Source organism: Centropristis striata, chromosome 23, assembly GCF_030273125.1.
Source record: "Centropristis striata isolate RG_2023a ecotype Rhode Island chromosome 23, C.striata_1.0, whole genome shotgun sequence".
Classification (NCBI taxonomy): Eukaryota; Metazoa; Chordata; class Actinopteri; order Perciformes; family Serranidae; genus Centropristis; species Centropristis striata.
In genome coordinates, this window is record NC_081539.1 from 12,541,761 (window position 1) to 12,555,901 (window position 14,141).

At 39.2% G+C, this 14,141-nt stretch overlaps 1 protein-coding gene across 2 annotated transcripts in view; it reads right to left on the reverse strand.

Annotated features, from left to right (window-relative positions):
* The window catches only part of nrbp2b (nuclear receptor binding protein 2b), a 47,135-nt gene that overhangs the window by 9,598 nt on the left and 23,396 nt on the right, over positions 1–14,141 (reverse strand). For both annotated transcript variants that reach the window (XM_059326622.1, XM_059326623.1), the window contains exon 2: positions 942–1,064. In XM_059326622.1, coding sequence (XP_059182605.1) covers positions 942–1,064 — 123 coding nt within the window. The remainder of the gene's footprint in view (positions 1–941; positions 1,065–14,141) is intronic.

Here is a 14,141-nt window from a genome sequence, read left to right on the forward strand (position 1 = left end):
AGAAACTGACCTTTATCTTCAGACTAAGATATGAATAATGTGTGAAATACTGAAAATCACTGAAATGTAACCCACATTATGTAAGGGGAAACCCTGCTAACCCAAAATGTTGAAGCTCATTTTGCTTGAAAGCAGCAACAAAAATAAAGTTAAGATAGTAAAGCAAAGAAAAATGAACAATTTCTAGATTTTCACAAGCTTTAACAGCATCAGTGGTGGAAGAAGTATTCAGATCCCAAAATAAAATAAGAGTACTAATAACACACTGCAGGATTACTCCACTACAAGTAAAAGTCCTGCATTCAAAACTTACTTTAGCATAAGTATAAAAAGTATCAGCAAATGTACTTAAAATATCAAAAGTAAAAGTACTTGTTATGTAGAATGGCTCCACTCAGATTATTTGTTTATTTCAAATATATTATTGCATTTGAATTATTTACTATCTTTCCCAAATTAATATACTGTTAAGTGGTTTAATTTATAAGAATGTGTTATATTTTAAATTGATCATGTTTTCCTTGTTAAATCTGGACCTGAAAAGTAACTGAAGCTGGCAGCTAAATGGAGTGAAGTAAGAAAAAGTACAATGTTTTGCCTCTAAAATGTGGTGAAGAAGTATAAAGTTACATAAAATAGAAATACTCAAGTAAATCACAGTACGTAAGTAATGTACTTTGTTACATTCTACAACTGCACAGCATCATGGTGTTGCAAAATCAACATATATATATATGTTACAATGACCCTTTAAGGAATAAAAAAACAGATGTGTTTAAACATTTTGATGGAGGTATGTGTAAAAACTCTCCCTTTAGAAAATAAATAAATATTAGCAAATACTGGTATTACCGCTGCATCCCTACTCTCAAACTACAATTTATTTATACAACAGAACACATACTTCCTGTCTTCTCTGGAGGAAATAAGAGCCACAATACCTCCTGTGCTTTGTAGACCTTCTTGTCGGAGAATAGCACCTCGTTCCACACAACCTCCACGCCCTCCTCTGTGTCCATGGCCAGAGAGGCACTTTCCACACCTGGGACATTACCTTGGCTCACCTGCAGGGGGCAGACAGAGACAAACATAGGACTTATTTGTTGCTGTGCTGAATATAAAGACAATACAACTGCAATAGCTGCTTTTTGTCGTTTCAGCACAAACCAGCTGCGAATACAAAACTGATATATAATCATCTTATACAGCTGTGGTAGTATTTACACATCCTGATCCAGACTATCACAGTGTTTTTGTCTGATGAGTGCAACTCCAAGATTCACTCTTATCTAAACATTGTTGCTGGCCACTAACTCGTAAAGGGAAAAAGCTGGCCTTCCAGTTACAAACAAATACAAAATAAGAATAAATAAGAAAATCTATTTCTTTTTCAGTACAGTAAACGCTGCTGTGTTGAGATTTTTAATTTAATTTAATCTTAAACCCCAGTAGCTGAAGTGGTTGCATAACGTTTTTATGCAAGTTGCATTGTTTAAATTATCTTTGCAGCAAGTCCACACATTTGCATTTAGTTAAGTTGGACCATGCAGGTGCATGTAACAATAATGACAGGTTTTTATGACAATGTTGGTCTGCCTGCTTGACAATCCTATATGCTTCAATAAAATGCTTGAAGTGAGATTAATGGACTGAAACCTTTTCTTACATGTCTAATATACAGTTTAATATGAAGTTTATATATATATATATATTTTTGTTAATAAGAACTTTTTTAACTGTGTATTTTCTTTCTTAAAAAATATTTTTTTAAAAACAAACAAAAAAAACAATAAATACATATGCACATTTAAATAAATATTTTAAAAATATTTAATACAAATATATATTATTTCAAATAGGTAATATCAACTATATTGTAATGCTGCTTGTTGTGCACCACAACCTACTGAAAACTGCAAAAAAAAAAAAAAAAGACTAAAAACATTTTATCTTATGAGATGAAACAGATGTTGACAAAGTTTTACTTTTGGAACATAATATGCAGTTGAAAAAAGGTAATAAATTGCAATTTGGCATATCACAAAATGTGTAAAATTGCAGTAATATTGTATTGTGACTCAAGTATTGTGATAAAATCCTATAGCTTAGCCACCCTTCTGTTTGGTAATAACTCTATGAGAGTGGCGAGACTGAACCAGAACAGTAAAGTTGTAAAAACAAAGCAGCAGAGCATTACAGAGCCATTTGCTAAAATAATCAACAATAATGATTAGACATTAGTCCTGCTGTGATTATAATATCTGCTAAAATCTCCATATAACCTATTCACAGAGATCTGACAGTAGAAGCTCCATTGATAAAAATGGATGCCAGTTAAAAGAAAGTGCAGAATTTTCATTTAAACACCATCCAATACGGTTTTCCATCCATTAATGCACGAGAAGGTGTCAGTTTGGATAGATCGAAGGTAATTCACTGTACTGAGATGATGTTAAAGAGTGGTAGCTGCATGAGCAGCAGCTTGTGGGAAGAGGGAAGAGATGGATTAGCAGGAGAAGTGAGGGGATTGTGGGATGACGGACTTAAAGAGATGAGACACGGGCCACAAGATGGAGAAGGTGGCAATGGAGATCCAAGAATTTACGAAGAAGAGAAAAAGAGTGAAGAGGCAGAGGCTAGGTCTATAATCTGGCAGACGCAGACAGCCCTGCGGCTCTATGAGCATTTATGCAACAGCAGCAAAGGGTTTAAGACTGCTCATCACAGGATATTGCTGCCTCAGCTGGGCAGACCTGATATAACCTCCTGATACTTTTATGCAGCAGACATGGTGGTGCAGTGAGTAAGTCCATCGCTAATAACCATAATGCAAGAGCCCCAATTCCTGCTAATCCTGTGTCTCATGAAATTATTGGGGAATCAACATGATGTACAGAGGAAGGCAGTTTCAAACGCTCAATTCAGTGGCGGCCACAGGTCCTTTTTTTGACCTTTCCTCACACAGATTAATGTCTGTGAGACTGTGCAATGAGAAATAGGCTTCTTTGAGCTGCTGCTTGCCAGGATGGAGGACCAGAGAAGCCGAGCACATCAGGGGAAGGTCTCGAAAATGAGTTTGAAGTCAAAGAGCTCAGAATCGGTTTGACACGACTTGCAAAGGTCTAAAAGCTTTGAAATTGAATTGAAATCCCCTTATTGCTGGATAGTTTATAGAGATTTAAAAGTGTGATACCATTTCCTGACTTATTGTTTCACTTTACAGGTCAGTTTAAGTGTGCAAGAAACATAAGACACATTTTTTTTGTAATAAGCCAAGAGCTACTTAGGTAAAGATACAGAAAACCACAGGATAGAATGCAGAAATACAACAACTAAATAAAAACATAAGAGAAATCTAGAATTATCACTTCATGGTCTAATGCCTCTTCTATACTACTACGTTATATGTAGCCACAACGGTAGATAATGATCAGATTAGTGTCACCAATTCAGTGTCCGACCAAATGTGAAATATGGTCATGATCACCCCTTCTGTTCCTGAGTTATGGTGTTGAAAGACGGTTTATTTTACTGAAAAATAGGACCATAATTTACAAAATGAACATCTTGCTGAATTAAAATAAGACTGAGACCATAAACTCATGAGGAAAATGTTTAAATTCAGTTAGTCTGATAGAATCTCTGTTAGAATGAGACAGCCTGATGGCTGTCCACTGCTGTTTTTTTGGTCGATAAAGGTTTTGTGTAGCGGATGATCCGGGTATTTCAAGATGTCCTCGAACATCTTGACAGTGCATCTCTCCACCACCTCCTTCCGCCAGAGGGCAAGTAAACGATATGATGCTGTGTGAATTTGGATGTTGCTGCAAAGAAGCTACAAATTCCCCCTAAAAATTAGATGTCTTATGGAAATCTTCAACTCAGCAACAAGATTAATGTCACCAGCTCAGCATGCAACCAAATATGAAATGTGTTCACGATCACCCCTTCACAACAGTTATTGTGTTGAATAATGGCAAGTTAGTGTTTTTGCAGAACATTGTCTATTTTACTCTGAATCTTGCTGTATTGAAGAGAGACCTGACTGAGATGAACTCATTAGGAAAACATTTACTGAGGCAATAAATCAAGTGATAAGTAGGCTTATTTTCCAATTTACTAGTATTTACACAGATTTTTTTTTGCAGCCAGTGGAGTTGCCCCCTGCTGGTCATTAGAAAGAATGCAGGCACTTCTGCATTGGCTTCACTTTTCAGGTTCGGAGGTTGCCACATCTCAGTTAATGAAGAAATTTTTACTGCCTCCAGGCCCCTGACATCTTCACCTTGTCCTGACCACGATCAATAAAGTATTAGCTCTCCCACAAACTGGAAAATATAAATCAAGTGGTACAGGGTCACAGAAAATGTTCCGCCAGAGTGCAAGGAAACAATACGATGCTGTGACGAGCAGCTGAGATCTGACACACAGCTTGATGAAGGGGTAGTGACTGTACCACTATTATTTAGGCTTCTCTCTCCACCTAAATTACCACTTATTACTGCTAAAAGCTAAGCATTGATGTATTCTACAGAGCCCCACTTGTGCCACATTGAATGACATCATCATCTCACATTCGCTGATGAATGGAGTCAGAAAACGCCTCTCTGTATTCAGCTCCACAGGAGGAGGTTTGTTAACCGAACCAAACACACAGAAGACAAACAGCAATCAGAGCCACCATAAAAAGCTGCTGTAAATATTCAAATTTTATATCCGGACTTTTCAGGCACTGCAGATATTTTCACGAGCCTCGGGAGAAAGAAATGTTGCACCAAATGTTTGTGGTTTGTTTACTGCTCAGCCTCCAGTGCAGCTGTAAAGCTCTCTTTACAGACGAGGTGGGCAGCAGAAGAGACAAGACATATAATCTCACTACTCCCACTCCACAGGAGATTATAATCTGATTACTTGTATTACAGAGCTGGAACACAATCAGTCTGACTGGCGGACAGAAGAGGGAATTCCTTTGCTTCAATAAACTATCAGGAAGAAATCATGTCAGCTTCCCTCAGGGCCTCAGGGCTCGGCTGTTGTTTATTTTCTCTAGATGTTGAGAAACACTCAGTCCCCTGTCCCAATATCTACGTCCCAGGGGTTTAAGGGGGCTTGTTGCTCGGCCGTGGTAGCGTGAGACTCGTAAACAGCACACTGGAGGCTCGGCTGTGATTTGCTGCTGGGAGGGAGGTGGGTTCAGGGTGTGGAAAGAGATTTAAGGGATCGTGTGTTCATGTCAAAACAACTTCTATTCTGATGTTTGTTCATTCCACATCTGAGCCGGGCAAAACTGGATCTTGAAGGCTGTCACACTAACCTCTCATTACCTCACCACACTTTTCTCACTCACAGAATTCTCTTTATTGTGATTTGTAAAAAGGAAAAAAATGCAAGTATGATCAGCACAGGAGCAGAACAGAGAAACTACACCACAGGTAAACTTTCTGTGCTGTTATAAGACAAATACACTTTCCCGTTTTTAATGCCAAATATATCCAAACCCTTGTCTATTCTCTTCCAGTAAAACCAAGAGAAACCATTCAAATGTTGTATGACTCATCCTGCACTCAGGGGTGTTTACAAACTGTAATCCAATCAAATGAGACTGTGGGTGACTAGCTGGCCACATAATTACGGCCATCTACAGTAGGAAAACAGAACTCTGACAGGTGATGTAATACTACAACAATCACTTCTTAGTTGTAGCAAAACAACATTATGTAGCTCCCATATAAACGCCAAACTAAGGGCATTGAATGCTATATAATCTATAATGGAAGTGAACTTAATCAGCTAATTGAAGGCATGATTTGCAGGTTTTGTTGCTTTTCTGTTTGTAAACACAACATTCAAACTTGGGTTTCACCTCGCTGTATTTGCAATTTTTACGTGCTACGTTTGCCATTTTTAAAGCTTGGTTCGCAAAGGATGACGTCCAAATCATCCCAAACAGAGTAAAATGAAATGGAAAGACAAAATAGAGGCAGAGGCCATTTTCTCTGCAGATACAGACACTTGGAGGCATTATTTTGTGGGAAACTATATGTGTTTCTTAAGGATAATCCTGCACAGTATACCTTTAAAATTCTTCATGAAAAGAAATCAAATTTTACATCGGTGTGTCCAGCTTTCATCAGATCCCTTAAGCACAGCAGATTACCCAGAATGCACTGGTATGCTACGTCATGTAGCCATAAATATAGTGCAAGAAAGACAATTGCCTTTGTTACATTTGCTGCTGTATAAAAAATAGAAATGGAGAAGTATAAATAAAGTATAAAAATAAAATAAAGTTTTTTTTATACTTATATATACAACAATATAAAATACAAATGCTACAAGTCTTAAGTAAATAGAGATAGGTTAAAATACAAAATAAAATACAAATATGGAAATATAGAAATAAATAAGTAAAAACAGATATGTACAAATGTGCATATATGTAACAACAGTGTGACAAATTGAGTCATTGCAGATTATTTCTTTAGTGCTTGTAGCTACACTAGAATCTATCGGAACAATCTTTTATTTTTTTATTTAATGCTTTTATTAGAGGTATTACGATAGAGATTTAACAGGAAATGAGGAGAGGGAGACTAACATGGAATGACATGCAACAAAGGACTTGAATCGGGGACGCTTCAGTTCATCTTTATGGATTTTAAAACAAGACTATGGAGCCCTGTCTGTCAGCAGGCTCACAAAATGAATGTTTATGCTGTTGACAGACACGCCCTGCTCTCTGTGCAGAGCTGAATCGGCTTATGGTATACACCACGCTTGCACTGGCTAGATCCAAGTAGAGGAAAGTGCAAATCTCACTTTGGCTAGACCATTTGCAGCCGAGGTTTTATTAAGCCATTATCAGTGCAGGATCTTTTACATTTGGCAGCAAAAGACCAGCAAATTATCTCCAAATGAGAGAAGGTGAGTGATGAACAGACAGAGGCAGGCTTAGACTTCTATAAGGCATGAATCTCCCTGCAGAGGCATCTTATATGAAAGAGCGTCTTTGTCTGAGGCTGTGTGGGTCCGAGCTTTACAGCGACAAAGAGCTTTGTCTCCCAGACGTCAGCATCTCGTCCCGTCCTACACCTCATACCTCGACGATGAGCTGATATGGCGCACCACATTAATATTTAAGAAGCAGATTTTGTACAGGCTACACCCAAGTAATCTGCATCACTCTGTGCTCGATACTTGCGAGGTGTCTGTACTATATGTAAATGAGCGCAGAGTTCTTTCTCTGTTGCTTTGTGCTTTCTCTCTCTCTCTCTCTTTCTCTTTCACTCAGAGATTTCACTGGCATCAAAGAGGAGCAGGATCAAAGAGTTGCACTGAAATGTGACAAATGCAGGAGTTTGAGAAAATCAGGGCCAAGTCTGCAATGTGGATGTGTGAATAAGGGAAAAGATTCAATTTAAACAGTGTTAGATGTTGAAAATAAAAAAACACAACTGTATACTGCTATAACCTAAAAGTAATGTGATGTAATTCTGGTTACATGTAAATGCAACTTATGCTTATTTCTTGCAACATGCTTAAAAAAAATTCCCCTTGTGCAATGGCACACAATTCAAGATTGTGTAACATTACAGTTAGACATGCAATACACCTGCAATGTCCTTAAATCTGTCCAAACTAAATTTAAGACATAGACTCAAACTGAGATTCTGCATTTAAAGAGGCTATTGCCATGGGCTGGCCTGGCTACCAAGTCTAGTCACATCCCGGTACAGACTCTTGCTCAGTGGAGTGCACAGAGACCAAAAGCCCAGCAGAGAGGAGTCACAGGTGGATGCTATGTGGAGTCTGGTGTGGGGTCTGTACGGTAGACAACGCAGTCTGCTGCTAGCTCCAGAGCTAAGCTAAGTGAGGGATGTTTTCATGCTGCCTGGTCTCCTAACTGACTGACTCCTCACTGTAGAGACGGTAATCCGCAGTCTCATGTTGTTTTGAGCTTGTTGACATGAGAGCGGGCACTGGCTTATGTGGTAGGTTAATGCCAGGCTGCTCTTGCTCTTGCATAGCCGTCTGTGCCTCCTGTCTACTGGGTGCCTTGTCTCCAGGTGCTCTCCTTAGGGACGTAATGTCAAACAAATAGATAATAAAAAGCAAAGGAGCGATCTACCAGACAACAGCAGTCAGAGTGGTGATATGTTGCCCTGTCAGCACTTTACTGCCAGAAAAATACACTACACTGTAAAAAATGTTTGCAGAAATTACAGCAAAACACTGTCAAATTGCATCAGAAATAGGGCTAAAAATTTAAAATTACATATCACCGTAGTAGACACTTTTAATCACCGTAAATAAAGGAATAGTACAAAACTTTTGAGAAACTGTAGAAAAACACACTGTTTTACTGATTTTCATGTAAAATTAATGGAGAAATACCATAATATCACAAGGACACAATTACCCTTTAAAATAAAAGGACTTTTCAGTCTAAATTACAGTTTTTGCAACAATTTAAATTTACAGTAGAAAACCCACTCACTTTCATTTTTATGGTGAAGTTCTAGCAACCACAGCTGCCCATATTTTACCGTAAATTGAGCAGATTTTTGATATAAACTGCGGTAATACCGTAAAGTAATGTATTACTTTCAAACAAGTGTAACCAGTAATATGCAATACATCAGATTTTGAAAGTAACTTGCCCACACATCCTCCCAAAACAGTCAAACTAGGGGAAACACTGAAATCACAGCAAAAACAAAATAAACAACACTGACACACTGGTATGGGATTTTGCCATCAGCCAATTATCAGTATTGGCCCAGAATTCTAAATCTACTTCTTCGTCCTCTCTGAAGCCAGACTGGACGGCACACTGACAAGACAGGACAGACTGGAGCTAGCGGGTTAGCTTGCTCACTTCAGTAGATATCTTCTCAACCCATAAAGGGACACAAAAGCCCCTTCATAGTGCGGTCTGCAAATGTCCCGCTATGTTGCCGGAACGATCTGTGCCGGCTTTTTGCCTCGGTGTTCATAATGATCCCGTGAAGGCGGGATATTAGTGTCCTTTCATAGTGCGTCGCGGAATGAGGTGTGAGGATAGTGGGAAGAGATGATAGTCAGAGCAGCAGCAGTTCTGCGCAGTAGCACAGTGCTAACAGGCTAACAGTTAGCTCTGTAGCAGTACAGTATGTATGTGCTGCAGCAGGATGTGTTCACTTAGCGTACTCCGTTTGTTTGCAACAAGTACCGGACACGCTGTGTAAAGTTAGAGATGCCGGTTTGTTTACAATAAATGGAGCCATTAGCAACGGCAGCCGCAGTTGTGCTGCCAGACCAAGTGGGAAGTGTGTGTTAGACGTCAAGCGCGACGGCAAATATTCCACCTTGCCGGGATGGCCCGTTCATAGTGGTCCCACTTTCAACATTCCAAGTGCTCCCACCAATTTTCCACCTCCAGAGGTGGAAAATTGGTGGGAGCACTTGATCCGGCATCCCGCTTCAGGCACGTTCATACTTCAGGCGAGGTGTTACAGAGCCGTAAATGTACCGGCATGAAACGACACTATTAAAGGGGCTAAAATCTCCACATCTGGAGATTGATCTGATTTTCACTGTACAGGAAAGGATGAAGAACTCTGATCTGAAAAGTAAACAAGCATAATGTTGCATAAAATGTAAATACTCCAGTATCTCAAATTTGTACTTAAGGTGTCCCCTTTTTTTAAATCTATACAACACTGTTCTGTTACACAAATGTGCTGAGGAGAAAATGCCAAAACAAACCAGACTTTACAGCAAATACTCCATACAACCGTCGAGACCTCCTGCTGCTCTGTGAGCCGTCTAGCTCTCCTTGTTCCTGTCTGGTCAGTGTCGGGGCCTTGAGCCACTGACCGTCTGCTGACCTTCACCCGCTACACCAGCTCTCCCTCTCTCTATCGCCTCCAGGATGTCACATGCACAGCTCACAATCAGGTCAGCGTCTCGAATGATGTGTGTGTGTGTGTGTGTGTGTGTGTGTGTGTGTGTGTGTGTGTGTGTGTGTGTGTGCCCGCTCAGCATGAAGACTAGCGATGGCACCAGCCGTGACAAGTCAAGCAGGGGACAGGAAAATGTGCAACACAACCCATGATTAGACGGCGGCGTATGTCTGCCCGAACGATTTTAAATCATCACACAAAATCGTGTTAACTTGTCTGGAGCATTTTGTCAGATTATCGCCCTTCATATCCCACATTATCTAAATCAAACTGCTGCCAGGATCTCGACTTTCCGGGGCGTTAAAAGGTTCGACCTTTTTGAAAAGGACATACAAAGTCACGCAGCCTCATGAGCTGATATTAGACGGATTGGGCCCCCATCACGTCTCACTTATTCATTTTCTCATGGAGCAGTTAAAGCTCCCCACTAAGAGGAATGTAGGGCAGCATGAGCAGATGGATGCAGACGGGAGAGCTGCTGCAAAGCAAACAGGACACAAGCCAGTCAAAAACACAATGAAACTAATTCAGACCCGATCAGAAAAGAAGAATTTCATATCCTGCTGTGCTGTAAAAATTTGACCTATTTTAATAAAAAGCTTAGGATAAAATCAAATTAGTCCTGCTGACAAGAACTCTTCAATAAACACAGCCTTGACCAAATCCTGCACTTTTCTTTTTATCTAAGTGCATTGTGAGGCCTCCACAAAAGATTAGAGAATGCTTGGTGTCTGCAGATGCTGTGTCTTTGCAGTTCACAGTTTTGTCTGAGTTTCAGTCTGTACCAGGGCTAAAAGATTACACTAGCCATGCTGTCCTCGCTCCCATTGTCACAGTGACAAAGCTGCAGATTTATAGAGCCAGTGGGAGAAAGACGGCAAACCCACAACTGCATTCAAGAAGTCAGAATCTGCTCTCACTGGGATGTGATAAGCATGAGAAGGGCTGAGCAGCCTTGTTACATAAAGCTTTAACCTATCAACAGGGACTTTCAACAGAAATGAGGTCTAACTGCCTGTTACAAAATCTACATGTGTCTGTGCATGTGTGCAGGAGTGTTGTTTTCACAGCAATTTACACTGAAAGTCACAGCTTTAATTGGCAATCCTTGAGTCTAGTGTTAAGTTTCAATAGCACTTCAAATCTTTATTAATTAAACTTTCAACAAATTACAGCAACACAATTCATGAGTACCTAACTATTTATGAGCTAAAGCTCAAAATTGACATTTAAATGCTGGTGCTAATAGTTTTGACCAAGATACTAAAGAAAAATCTTTTTTTTAAATACTTTGGTTCAAGGACCCATTTATTTACGAAGAGCCTCTCATAAAAGGGAGGGCTATTTCTTTCAATATTACTATTTTTGAGAAGCAATTTTCCAAACTTTATATCCTTACAGAATGCAAGAAATTTGATGGAAGTGTGTAGCATTTATCAAAGAAGAACCTATTAATGTGTGGAGAAGATCCGAATCATGGGGCAGATATACTAATTAAAATGGACGTCACGGTTTCTTAATCCATGATTCAATAGACTTTGACTTTTAAGGTCAAAATTCAATTAATCTTTTGATCTAAACATTTTTTTCAGTACCAACAGCTATGCAATTATTAAAATATGAAGTCCTGCTTCTTATGCCTTGCCAACTGTCATTCAAATTAGTGTTCATTTTGTTATTTTACATAAATAAATGTCCGACCGCTTAGGAACTGAGTTGGAAATTACGTGAAGACATGGCCGAAAGGAACATATCTCTATGATCAAATAATCATCTAGTGATATTCTCAAAATTGGTGCTTTTGTCCGACGGGTCCCCATTCTTCTTAAATCTGGTCCTAAGCCGCCTGACTAAATCTTCATATTCTTCTTCAAAAAACATATGCTATATCATGTAATATAACTGCATTTTTTTTAATTTACCACACTAAGACAATATGGTGAAATTTCCAATTTGCCAATCCTGCTTTTGATTTCAATAATTGAAATTGAAAGCGCACTTTAATCACTTTACAATTAAGGTTAGAAATCGTGACAATCCTACTAATAATTTTCACTTTCATTAAGATTACGAGATTGTGCATTTGTGCTGCATTCATGTGGTGTCTAAATAGTTGGAAGAAATAGTTCCCAACTGGGGAAAGAAACACATGAATGCACCACCACTTCATAACATTAACACTGCGAGATCGAGGTCTGTGCTCTCCGAGTGCCCTTTGTTTTTTGTCGTTACTTGAGGCAGACCATCACTCCGATGAATCTGTGCACTCTGATCACTCTGCTGTGAACTCTGAGTGTAACTCTGTCCTTGTCAAACCCCTGAACTTCTCCGAGCCGGTGACTCAGTGAGCTGAAAAACCTGACTGCCCTTTAAACACACACACACGCACGTCTATTTCAACCAATCACACATTTCTGTGATTCAAGCGGAAAGAAAGAGCACAAGGTCAGGTTTTATCTGCATAACTACAGTGTATGTAGTTATCCCTTTTCCTGCTCAAACTCTTGGGACAAAGAAGATAAGATCGGACTGTGGTAAAATTTACAGGATAAAACGAGTTCAGACGTTCATTTTCTTGCTGCTACAAACCTGACATTGTTTGGAAAAACTTGTCTTTTGCCATTTATTGTGGTCATATATGAGTAGTAGGTCAGGAGTTGACAGTTCTGAGAAAAAAAAAGGGGGCGACGTGGGAGAAATAACACCCTGTCTTATCTCACCTAACTAAAAACTGCAGAATGTAGCAACACAAATCATTATCTGGCTCCATTATCATCACAGTGTTCTCTGTTCTGGCTTTTCCCCTTCAAACACTCACTGGAGGTTATTGAAACATTTCATTTATGGCCCAGCTAATGATTCTTTGTTTCTGATGAGCTGATTTTGCAGGATGAATGTGAGAGAACACGGCCTAATTTAAGTTACTGCAAGGAGTGAACTAGTAATGAAACAGTCTCAGTTTAATACAGATGCCTCTTTATGACCTAATTTGTTATTAAACAAAGGGGAAATCAGCAAGAATATTGCCATTCTACATATTTAATCTTAATGGCTGCCACGTATGACACCTACAATGCCTATAAAAAGTATTCACCCCGTCACTCAGTTTGTGAGGACGGCCGTACTCTTCCATTTCTTAATGATGGTTTAACTGAACTCTGTGTGATGTCCAGTGAGTTGGACATTTTTTGTAGCCATCTCCTGACTTCTACTTTTCAATGATCTTTTCTCTGAGTTGCTTGGAGTGTTCTTTTGTCTTCATGATGCAATTATAGCAGGAATAGTGATGAACCAGAGACTGGAGCTCCCAGAAACAGATGTTTTTTAATACTAAAATCATGTGACACACATCAACTGCACTCAAGTGACTCAACTGTGATACTGCTGGCATCAACTAGCTGGAACTCTGTTGAATTAGATCCAAGGGGGTAATTATTAATGCAATCATTTATTTTACCTTATATCTTTTTAATTAATTGAAACTATTTTTGTAAAAATCTGTTTTCACTTTGATATTAAAGAGGTTTTCTTTTGTCTTCATGTTGCAATTGTAGCAGGAATAGTGATGAACCAGAAACTGGACCTCCCAGACACATGTTTTTTATACTATAATCACTTGTCACACATCAGCTGCACTCAGGTGATCTCCATTTCACTAACCGTGACACAGCTGGCATCAACTAGCTGGACTCTAGTCCCACTACTTTAAAGGGGGTGAATATTTATGCAATCATTTTCTTTACCTTATATATTTTTGGCCTAATTAAATTGACCATGATTCCATGTGTAAAAGCAACAAAAGGGTGAAACATCAAGTGAATACTTTTTAGGCACTGTATGCCAGACTTAATCTGATGGAACACTTTTCTCCTTTAGCTCAGACTCCAGTGGGGCCTCTGCTGTCAGGAGTAAAGCTTCTTCTCAGGACTCCACCAGTGCACAGAAATCCAGATGGAAGCAACCGAAGACAAGGTAGGTGTCTGGAGGAACTTCCAAATGGTCAAAGACAACCTGTACACCATCTTTGGCAGGAAGCCGGATCAGATGGAGACTGGTCTCCCCTCAAAAACAACCCCAAAGGTTGTGCAGAACTAGCAGGATGAAAAACAGCTTCTTTCCCTGGGCTGTCACAACTCTCAACACCCACACAGGATAAATTAAATAAAATGTGCAATAAAAATGACATGTGCAATACAA